This window comes from Ostrinia nubilalis, chromosome 3 (genome assembly GCF_963855985.1).
Source record: "Ostrinia nubilalis chromosome 3, ilOstNubi1.1, whole genome shotgun sequence".
NCBI classification, from domain to species: Eukaryota; Metazoa; Arthropoda; class Insecta; order Lepidoptera; family Crambidae; genus Ostrinia; species Ostrinia nubilalis.
Genome location: NC_087090.1, coordinates 2,677,398 through 2,689,759, shown reverse-complemented (window position 1 = coordinate 2,689,759; position 12,362 = coordinate 2,677,398). Strand labels below are relative to the sequence as shown.

General features: G+C 36.6%; 1 protein-coding gene and 1 long non-coding RNA gene across 5 annotated transcripts in view; one reads left to right on the top strand and one right to left on the bottom strand.

Moving 5' to 3' along the window:
* LOC135087583 (insulin-like growth factor-binding protein complex acid labile subunit) overlaps positions 1-12,362 on the bottom strand; it is a 344,347-nt gene that overhangs the window by 77,035 nt on the left and 254,950 nt on the right. For all 3 annotated transcript variants that reach the window (XM_063982314.1, XM_063982312.1, XM_063982313.1), the window contains one exon: positions 10,411-10,458. In XM_063982314.1, coding sequence (XP_063838384.1) covers positions 10,411-10,458 — 48 coding nt within the window. The remainder of the gene's footprint in view (positions 1-10,410; positions 10,459-12,362) is intronic.
* On the top strand, positions 6,198-8,525 carry LOC135087585 (uncharacterized). Of its 2 annotated transcripts, XR_010260886.1 has the most exons (4): positions 6,198-6,420; positions 6,691-6,877; positions 7,798-7,863; positions 8,116-8,525. It is a non-coding gene; the product is annotated as an uncharacterized LOC135087585 (long non-coding RNA). The 2 variants fall into 2 exon arrangements; XR_010260885.1 differs by lacking the exon at positions 8,116-8,525 and having other exon boundaries at positions 7,798-7,949.

Below are 12,362 nucleotides of genomic sequence, written 5' to 3'. Positions count from 1 at the left end.
CGAACGCCCGATGCAGTTTCAATGTTTGCTAGCGATGCGGTACACGGGCCTTTTTGTTTCGGACGATCTCTGACTACGCGATTTTCGCTCGGATTCGACTTTCGAACGACGAGTGAAAAATGGCGGCTTAACTGTCAAAATGGTTATTGATGATCGCGTTTGAAATTTACTTTTATTGATGTCCGGATTAGTTAATTCTGACCGTGTACGTGCAAATTCTAAAACTTGGACTGCGTTCAATCATTTTCGTATCCCTATGAAAATATTTTTAAAGTTGATTGCCGCAATCAATCACTGGTGAAACCTCTCCTCCCTAGATACTTATTTAACCTACATTTTCCTGTTTGTAATTTTAAAGTTTTGAAATAAGTCTCTTAACAAATAGGTAACAAAACTTTAAAAGTTCGTTCGTTGAAAACGATAGAGCAAGCTAGTATGGTTTGCTTCGAAGCCTTCTCTTATGGATGATGTGGTTAGGCCAATCAATTACTCCCAATAGAATCTATTTAGGCCTGGCCTGGCAATCCTGGAGAGTCAGTAGAAGGCAATGAGTGCCTTTCAAATTACTGGGAACCTGCCGGGAATTCACTCGATACACTCACGAGCATTGGCGTACACGGTGCATTCAATTCTGCCGCTAATTGCAACGGGTTAAGAATGAGCATGCGATGTGTGTAACTGTACGCTCGGCGAATGCCGCGCTGAAGTGGGATTAGTCGATGCTCAACGTAAATGTGGACCGAATTGTTTTGTGTTTGCTCAAAGATGGACTATTTGCGAATGAGATAATTGAATTTAAATGAATACTTGAATAAATACGAATAAGTCACATTCATTGGTTCATATTGATGCGATTGCGGTCAAATACCTACCTTGTCAAACATTAAAAAAAATATCAATCCTTTGGACAGTTACAGTATTTGTAACAATATAACTGAGTTGTTATCTTTTACTTTAGGAGACATTAATAAAAAGTTTGCGAGTTTTAAGATAATTTATTTAAAACGATGTTTTCAGTCAGATTAAAACAATAATTTAACTTAACGACAGGGGACGCGGGCAGCGAACGACCGGCCGTAAACGAGATCGACTGAGACGTGAAATTATAATGGCGTGGACGAGCAATAAAACGTATTTATTTATAAACGACGATTGAACGATATGATGAGAAAGAAATTGTATTCGGTAGAGAATAAATCGAATTGTAATTTATGTAAGTATAGTTAATATTTTGTTTGAATGACTGCGATCTCGTCATATTTTAAGTGAGATGCAATACTTATTCAAAACTGTGTGAACCTAATAGTCCGATGAAAACACTTAGGTATGCGATATTAAAATTATCTTATACCACATTTTCAGGAGGATTCAGTCAAGATAAGGTTGGTTTACAATACAACTCTATCTTCGCATAACAAAATTAATCACATAAATAATGAAAGTGTTTCAATGATCACCGCAACGCTCCAACTCGCAAACAGTTACCCGCGAGCGCACCGAAAGGAACTTTTCGAATATTAACAGATTTCATCCCACTCCGAACATCCGACAACTTGTAGGTACAATTCTCCTGATTTCAACTTGGTAACAATCTAAGCACGTTTTAATTCACAAGTTTTCGGCTTGATGAGTGCACCAGCGAGAGGAATTGGGGAAGTGGGGAGCTGGGGAGATGGGAGGTGGGTAAATCGTGACGTGAATCGCGAGCGGGACAATAAAAACCTGGAAGGTGGGGCACTTCTTTCAGGAAATTAGCTGTCACATTACGTAGCTATTACCGCTGGCTCGTGTTTGGGTGCTGATTGCCGTTTCGGCTTCGAATTTAGTACGTGCCGTGAGAGGCAACTAATTAATGGGCGATGTTGAGAGTGCCCCCGAGGGTTTTTATGTGACACTGTTAGTGCGTTATTAGCATAGCTTTATTGCCAATTGACTATAGAAGCGGCAGAGCGGACTATAAAATTTTGGTCATAGTTCGCTTTTTCACAACTACATAACGTCGCTACTGCTTTAGTAATTTTTGGGCGATTTTGATAGGGAATCAAATCGCATCGGTTGGGCTAATAAAAATAGAGATTTTTCCAAATGAAATTCACAAATTGAGCACCAGTAAACTGTAACTAATGTACGGTAAAGTTTCCCAGTTTATGTGCGCTTATGAAAAGTTTCTGATTTTGACACACACGGTGTTAGAACTTAAGCGACGTTTGTTTAGCTTGATGTACTGTCATCTGCACATTTTTATTTCATGTAACATAATAAAGCACTCATGATTATTACGGCCAAAGTGATGCCGTAGTGTTATGGCCTGATCGCAGGTCACGGACAATGCGGATGATTACCGCGTTGATTGAGCAATTCTATCATCTATCTATGGCATACCTGAGTAATGATTTGCGTTTAATATTGTCTAATAGCTCGTCAGTTTCATCATACTTAGGCTGGGTTGCTGCACTATCTTACTTTAACTTTAACAAACGTCAAAATTCCGCCAAACTCCATACAAAAAACTCCGGCTATGGTTATAGTCATAGTTAAAATTACGTGGTGCAACTCAGCCTTAGTATATTTACTTTGAAAGTACCTACACAATATCCTGTCGCAGAAAAAACTATTATTTCGTCAATGTAAGCTCAATTAAGTAATTAATTAATTTTATAAATAGGTAAATAAATCTCCTAAAATGTATTTTTTAAGTTAATTACCTAAACGTCGAATCTAAAATAACAAGTTACGGGGTACTACGGGGTAATTAAGTGAAATTGCAAAAAATCAGCGGCGTTACCCGGCAAATGGGGTTGCCAGCTAATTATGAGAAATGGCTCCTCCGGTGAACGCTTCAATATTCCGTCTGCTGCTGCCGTTAATTTTTATTTCACTTGCAACCCTAGTGCAGGGGTTGGCAACCTTTTTGAAAATACTTTTTAGTCCAACTTGTTCTTAGTGGATAATTCTGTTTTATGACTCAATACAAAGTAGTAGCTCTATCGTTTGCTGTTTTACAAGTATCGTATGACCGTGTTTTGACGTAGGTATTAACCTTTGTTCGTTTAAAAAGTTGCTGAAAATGGACAAGGTCTTATGTAATTTACTTGATAATTAAAAAAAAAAAACAAAATACATGCGTTGATGAGCAGTTAAAGTGATTTTCATTATTTCATAAAACCTACAATTTATGTTAATTTTCTTTTATGAAGAATTGTAAAAATGGAATAATTGCAATTTTAGCAGTAGCCCAAAGTTGCTAACGCCTGCTTTTCTCAAATGAGTTTTTCTTTCCGAACTCCACGATGTTTCCGAACGTCTCGACTTCTGCCACTTCCCTCCAAATGAGGTTTTTCATGAAAATAAAAATAAAAAAGCTACCAGACGTTGCGTAGTTCTTATTGTTGCAGACACTTTAGAAACTATGCAGGATTTGCTTTCCTGCGCGAGCAACACTTGCAGCATAATAAATGTAATTTAAATACTTCATCATCATCATCATCTCAGCGATAGGACGTCCACTGCTGAACATAGGCCTCCCGCAATGCATTCCATGCTGCCCGGTTGGTATTTAAATACTTACTTAAAAGAAATTTTACTCAATACTTATAAGCCTCGTGTTTTTTTACTTGACTAATGCATTTTATTTATTAACATTAAAAGTAACTCAAAGTCTTAAGTCGGTAAGTAGTCACAACCGTGGTGTCAGACTATATGAACCGCCATAATATATTTTATGTCTTACATTGCTTAATCCACCTAGTAGGAGGCCTGCCCACGCTACGTCTTCCAGCCCGTGGTCGCCACTCGATAACTTTCCTGCCCCAACGGCCATCGTCTCTAAGAGCTATGTGCCCCGCCCACTGCCACTTGATTTTAGCAATTCTGCGAGCTATGTCGGTTACTTTGGTTCTCCTGCGGATCTCCTCCTTTCTGATTCGATCACGCAGGGAAACTCCCGAGGTGGACCGACTATCTGGTAAAGGTCGCGGGAAGAGCCTGGATGCGGGCAGCGCAGGACCGTTCATTGTGGAAAACCTTGGAGGAGGCCTTTGTCCAGCAGTGGACGTCATTTGGCTGAAACGAACGAACGAACGATTGCTTAATCGGTTAAGTGTTTAATAAGTCATGGTAAATTGATACATAGCAATTTAAAATTCGAGTTTTAATGTTCCCAATGGAATCATATTACTTATTATAATATTATTATTTGTAATGATGACTTTCATATTTCCAGTACAAGCTAAAACCAACCTACTTATCATGCTAAAGTAAATCCAACGAGCCAAAATCCCAACATACTAATTAAACAATATCAGATTTAAAGCAAAATTCGTAATTAAGCCGTAAGTTCGTTAATACAACGCGAGTATAATGCCCGGCCGCGTATTCACTAAATCCCGCGGATTAGACATAATAATATTAATAGTTATGAGTTGTGTGCTTGTCATTTCAATACCCCGCTTTGATTGTTGACCTATAAAACTGAAACTGTTTAAACAAATGCTACGATATTTACAATGAAAATTGAAGGTTCGGAAGAGGAATAACACTATTATTTGTGTTAGTGCATACAGAATGTCTATAATTTTACTATGTAAACAGTGAAAACATACTGCATTCATGAAATTTCTATGGATTTTATTTTCAGTTATTGAAAAATTAAAAATAGGAAATAAAAAAAAATAAAAGCCCCAAAATGCCAGGGTACACTTAGCGCCTTCAATCAGATTTAGAAAACAGTCCATCTTAAAATAAGAAATACTCAAAAACCCAAAATCAGTAGTCTACTTCTAAGGAGATTCTGTCGTGTTTATATTATGACATGTAATTAATACATTTTATAAAAAAATATTTATGTGTAGCACATTTACGAATGCCGTTCTACGTCCCAAATGTCGTGAACCCGTAGGGTTTGGTAAATACGCGTCCACATCGGGAGGTAATTAAGTCGCTGCAAGAGAGACGCACTGTCGCCGCTGATTTGTGAACTTGGAACAAATAATGCACTTTTGCACGAAATCGGGATACTTCCAAAATAATTGTGTAGTTACGACATTTATGTACATAATTAGCGGAATTGAGATTAATTCAAATCCTGGTGACCAACCTATTTAGTACCTAAGTAAGCTAATCAAATCAAAAATATTTATTAAATTTTTACTAGCTACTAGACTATTATTGGTATGCCTCAATAAAGACAAATAAAAAGTATTAAGTAACGACATATTTGTGTAATTAGCAGCATTGAGATTTTTTTTTAGGGACGCGCACGGGTAGCTTAAGAGCTTTTCCAGCTTCACCGGGCACAGAAATCCGCATGATGACCTATTTATACAAAGTAGGTAAGCTAATAGTAAGTTACATACTCATATAGATAGTAATTTTAATTTTTAGGATAGTAAGCTAACTTCTGTAGGGGTAAGTACATACATATATGCGCGAACGAAGGTTATGCTAGTTTTTTACACTAGCTTTTGTAACTAAGCCTCATGTTATGTATCTCTATATCTACTAGGGTGAGGATATCTGTTATAGCCTTAATTTTAATCAAATTATCGTAATGTATACGTTTGTAGTTTCGTCGAATTAGTTCCACTAATGGAAAATAATTACGAATTAATCTAATTTGTTTAACCAACCCGACTAATGAGCGATTCCGGCATATTATAATTAACAGCAGTACATTATGTAATTGACTTAATTATTAGTACTAATATATTAGGCCTGTTCATAATCGTGACAATAACTTAGATAGGTTAATAAAATGTCTTAAAGGAATATCTACTAATTATTATCTTTAAATATTTTCAAAGGCAAGCGATGGTAGTATAAGTACGTAAATCTTCTTCTTCTATCTTCTATAATAAAAATCTCAGAAACTGTAACACCTACAAACTTGAAATTTGGCAGGTAGGTCCCATAAAGGATGTACTTAGACATACGCTAAGGACGGATTTAACGAAACTACCCCTAAGGGGGTAAAACGAGGTTCACGTGTACGAAGTCGCGGGCGGCCGCTAGTGTACCTATAGTTTCTTTGTACCATTTGTCAAAGTCTATTTTGTGAATAATGATGCTTTATTAAAGCATGGTAAGTCATTTAATTTTGCAGTCAGCTTTCTTGTAAGATAATTGCATCTTATACCGGGGTCTTTCCCTGTCGGAGATGCGACAGGGAAAGACCCCGGCTTAGCGATTACTTTATGCAGTCTTGGACGAATAAACCACTGGACGCGTAACGAGTGACGTTTTCGTCTTTACCCCGCTAGCACTTACCAAGGCTAAATTAGCCATGGTAAATGTTGTCAGGTTGTCACTTTGTCAGTATGACGCGAGCTCTCGAAGAGTAAAAATATCACGAAAAATGGGTAAATGCGCCGTACTTTATTGCAAAAATTATTCCGGTCACACAAGAAATGTTTCTTATCACGCGTAAGTACATTTTAAATCTATTATAGTAGCTATTTTTTCGTAAAATAAATAAAATTTGATATGTAAACAAAATATGATTACGTCATTTTAAAAAGTACTCATTGTACATGTAAATGCTTAAAACATATAGCATATTTAATTTGGTTGGATTATAGGTTTCATTCATTCATTCACATCTAATTTTTTATGACGTAAAGGGCTTGAAAAATGTCGATAAGTTTATCGATATACCAAACAAACTGAAACTGAAATTATTCAAATTAATTTAAGATTTCCAGTGGATCCAAATAGAAGGAGAAAGTGGATAGAGGCAGTCAGAAGACAAAATACGTGGATTCCAACTAAAAACCACTGCATTTGTAGCATTCATTTTGCGGAAGAATGCTACAATGCCAATTCTACGAAACAGAGAAAACTGCACAAAGATTCTTCACCTACATTGAATTTGCCTAAATTTGTAAGTACAATCATCATCAAATTTTATTAGATATTTTATCTTAAAAGTCAACTAATTCACCAAAATATCAGTAGACACAAAACATTTATGGTTCAAATTGTGTAACTGGTAGGGCTCAAAAGATAAGGAGACATATAAAGTGCCCTAAAGGGCTACCTTTTTTAGGGTTCCGTAGTCCTGACAAGGAACCCTTATAGTTTTGCTATGTCTGTCTGTCCGAGGTTTTGCTTGGAAACTATTGGCACTAGAGAGCTGTAATTTTGTGGAGGTATGTATATTAATCACGCCGATAAAACAGTAAGATAAAATTTTGAAAAAAAAAAAAAAATTACGGTAGCTAGTTGCTTTACATCTAGGGGTAGGTACATGTAAAGTGGGGGTGATTTTTTTTATCTTCTACCTCATCGTGTGGGATATCGTTGGACAGGTCTTTTAAAATTGCTTAGGGGTTTCTAAGGCAATTTTTCCATTTAGAGATCTGTTTGCAAATTATTAAAGTTTAAAGTGCCAATTTTTTTCGAGTCCCCTCTAAAAACTAAACCGTTAGCTTGAAAAATCTGGGAAAATTCATAATAATAATTTATTTTATAAACTTTCAAGGAAAACTATAACGGTTAAGATACATCAGTTAGTTTAGGAGTAATAGTCATTTGACTCATGTATTATACTTAACTAATAAAAATTCCTTAGAAGAAAATACAAAAAGTTACTTTAGATGAAGTAATTGCTTGCTTCTAAAATATATTGTGTTAACGACGGACAACAACTACGGAATCCTACATTACGCGTGCCTCCCGCCCGACACGCACTTGGTCGGTTTTTTTTAAATTATCTTTGACATTCATAAGTGCCAAAACACTGGTCAAATTTGAATAAAATATTTATGATTTTGATAGATTTTTTTGTTTTGATAATTTTAGTCACATGAAACAAAAGATGATGAGATCGACATAGATGGAACATACAAAACAAGCACACCAGTAAATGTAAGTAATAATTACACCTTTTTTGAAATATGTTGTACATCAAAATACTGGTCAAATTTGAATAAAATATTTTTGATGTTGATTGATTTTTTGCCTTTATTTTAGTCACATGAAACAAAAGATGATGAGATCCACACAGAAGGAACATACAATTTAAACTTTTCATTACATCTAAATATTAATAATATCATCACAAAAATACGCCAAATGACTACGATTACATATTATTATTATTTTTTATTTTATTAACAGGTTTTATTTTCGGTATGCAATACCGAGAGAACCTTTAAGATCTGTGTCATCCCTCACGTTTAGTGAAATACCGGGGTGGTTGGAACTTGATTTGGTCCATCCTGTCATCAACTGTTTTTCAATGGGACGACTTCTGAACATCAGAGAGATCTTGACTGTCAAGATACGTGAATTAGGCCACTGAACTTTTCAAAACAAAACCAACACAGGTGAAATATCTGAGCATCTCCCTTGACAACAAATTGAACTGGGCGAGTCATATCGACAACATGCATAGTGCCTAGCAAACATAGCGGCCACGGGTTGTATGAGAACCACTCTATCGGCATCACTTGACTTCTTTCTGAATCTCAGACATTTAGACCTCATTATTCAGGAGGAAGCACAAGCACCCACTCTAAGACTTAAAGGAAACGATATATGGAAGCAAAACAAGGAGACAGGATATTCCGCGATTCTGCACAAAACCCTAAAAGAAATACCCCTCATCAACAGGATAGGTACCCTGTGTACACATCTTCGATCAAAGATAATATCCAGCTTACAGCGGAAATGCGAAATTGCTCTGGAATCAATGAAGTTAGGATATACCGACGTCTTCAAAACCGAAATAAGTACTTGACTTCTTTCTGAATCTCAGACATTTAGACCTCATTATTCAGGAGGAAGCACAAGCACCCACTCTAAGACTTACAGGAAACGATCTATGAAAGCAAAACAAGGAGACAGGATATTCCGCGATTCTGCACTAAACCCTAAAAGAAATACCCCTCATCAACAGGATAGGTACCCTGTGTACACATCTTCGACCAAAGATAATATCCAGCTTACAGCGGAAACGCGAAATTGCTCTGGAATCAATGAAGTTAGGATATACCGACGTCTTCAAAACCGAAATAAGTACTGGGAGGTCTTCTCGAATGACCTAAACATAAGAATATCAACAACATTAGATAAGAATTAAATAATATCAGATAGTGCATCCGTACTGCAAGCGCTACAAAGCAATACATTGTCATAATGTTATCAAATTGTGTTTCATGAAATGTATAGAAATAGGCTATTGATGAAACTTTTGTCCGTGACGTGAGACAGATTATAACAATTATGTTGAGACCAAAAGCTAGTTAGCAGTCGATCGTAACAGAATATTACTTGTTTATTGCTTTACGAATTTGATAATGATAACACAGCAAAAAAATATTTCACCTAGTTACCTACCTATATGAATAATTTGTAATATTATTTGTACCTATGATTTACCAATGGCACTATAATAAACACGATACAATAATTAATTATAGTCTTTTAATTAAAGAAACTTTCAATAATAAATCAATCCATAATTCATTTATCTCGTTAGGTTCATTCATTCATTCATTTACATAACTATCGATAAAAATTTACGATCTTTTCCCAGCACTAAATGTCATTATTTGACAATTGTCAAACCTCTCCCCCCGCAAAAAGTGGTTGATCGTGTTTCCTTAGAAATCTTGTAGGTTTCGTGTCCAGTGGTTTATTCGTCCAAGTATGCAGTTTATAATGCCACGCTAATTAAACGTCAGATGTCAGGCAGATCCTAATTACTTGTAGCGGACTGTATCGTAGGTAAAGGACGTAGCACATTTATCAACCCGGAAGGGGATCGTAACCGTAACTCGAGGCGGTCAGTATTCTTTGTATGGAACTCCATATTGCAACGCACACTTATCCGCACCGTAACGTAAACGCCTCGCCTCTCGGTTGACAGCGCGCGATCCCTTTCCGAGTTGATAAGTCTGCTATGACCTTAACCACAGGCCACACTGTAAACGAACGCACGTGTTATGTCAGCTACAAACGCAACGAGACGCGACAAGATACGATGCTACATAGCGCTACGTAACGCTACGGGGTGCGAAAAATGTAGAGCCAACAGTGCAGCCCATAATCTAATCTATCATATCATCAAAATTAATTTCGCAATATTCGTGTTTTTATTTGCATTATTTACGCATAGCGCGCAGGTCACAACGAAGATATCTGAATCTATAAAGCGGTTTTAAAGGTTCAGTTAGTTCACGGAATAGGCCCTAAGGCAATCTTTCAAAGACCACGTGAGCTAAGCCTAGCAAACTGACGCCCGTATTCACAAACATTATCATGAGATCTCACAGTGCGCGTGGACGCACAGGGTGACATACGAACCAATCACAGAGCTCTATTCAACGCTGTGCGTTCGATTTTTACTTAAGCAAGCATCGTTTGTGAATGCGTGAATGTAGAATGCAGAAATTCTATTGAAATACTTACCATTGATATACTAAGGCCTGGGCTTGAATCACGCGTAAGTGGAGCTTCCTGAAACAAAGAATAAAAACGTAAGTTTACGTAAGTGCGTACTTACTCAAAGTACTACTACAGATGATAGTGACAGTGAATTCTATGGTATCTTATGTTATTGTAGCTGCCATTTTGCAACAAAAAATATGGTCAGACTAGCTGTGCTACGCGGTGTTACCCGCGTTAAAACATAGCCTACGTGTTAATCCAGGGTGTCAGCTAACTACATACCAAATTTTATTAAAATCGCTCCAGCCGTTTGGACGTGAAGGTAACAAACATACACACTCACAAACTTTCGCCTTTATAATATTAGTGTGATTTACTGTCGATTGTACTGTACGTATAATGTTATGTATAACAGTGTCAACATAATATAATACATAATATATCCATTACCATAACTATGTTTGCGGAAGTTACTGTATTTATGGATTTACAGCTACAATTACACATTCGAATGAACTTGTCAACAAACGTTACACCAACATTACGTTGTTTGTCGCATTTACTTTCACATTGTGGCAAACAATATCATAATATATTTTTAATTAATTCACAGAAAAGTAGTTTATAAGCGAGGTCAGTTGCAGCAATTTGCATAGTGGAAAATTGGTCTAATAACAGATTGCTAACACGCCAATGGCGTAAAGCACTGAAGCGGATTACGTGACGTATAACTAAACGCTCTTTGTTTTTGAAATGGGGCAGAAACACACCACGGCTAGTATAAACACTATAACTGCACATTTTTAAAGCCTTATAGCCTAACACTTTGTATTTTGTGGTTTATAGTGGTAAATAGATAAAACCAGATGGCTGAAATAAGTAGATAAAGTTCCAAACCAAGTGAAATGAACAAGTCATGGGTTTATAAATATATATGTAGTAGTAAAAATAGAATTAATAATAATCTATATCTATAATAGCGAAAGGTCACTGATTGACTGACTCACTTATCACGAAATCTCAGAAACTACAAGTGCTAGAAGTCTCAAATTTTGCATGGGGGTTTCTTTTAGAACGTCGGTGCTCACTAAGACGGGATTTTGCAAAATTCAACCCCAAAGGGGGTAAAACGGGATTCACGCGTACGAAGTCGCGGGCGGCCGCCAGTACATTTCTACATCCAAAAAAAACATAAAAGAAATGCTCGTGTAGATGAAAATAAGACTATACTATAGTCACTATACTCAGCTTTGAGTGCTACTCGTGTATTGCCAATAGCAAGGAATACGATACACAATAAAATATGTGTCATAAAGCTGAATAACGGTGATACTAAACTTGGCTATGATGTAGTACTGGTACTATACTTGTATCTTGGGTGAATTATGCGAAGATACTGCGCTGACCCACCCGTGGGACACAAATATAATTTACCCCGGTTAATTTGCGCTAACCAATTCGGCGATTAGTTTAGTTATAATTGCGGGAGTAAATTCAAAACAAAGTTGTTCGGAACTGGCGCCGAACTGCGATATATCAAGCCGACCGACACTAGGCGGAGGATATTATTATTATAGTTATAAATTCAACCCTGTTATTTGCCTTGATAACAAGTATCCCCGTTTGTAACAGGCTGGATTGCACCATATTACTTTAACTATAACACACGTCAAAAATCTGTCAAACTCCATACAAAATACACCGGTTAACGTTAAAGTGCAGTAAGATGGTGCAACCCAGCCTTTATTTCTTAAAAACACTAGACAAAACACCTTAACTTCAATGTTCTTATGGACTATTGGACTTTGTTTGTCATTGCCCGGGAAAGGACATAGAATAGTTTATATCCCGGTTTTTTAAAAGGAATATTATTCAAAAAGGTACCTCTGTTAAAGCCAGACCTAGCGAAGCAAGAAAATCAGACTTTAAAAAAGAAAATCGACGACATTTTACACGACTCTGCTCATACAGAC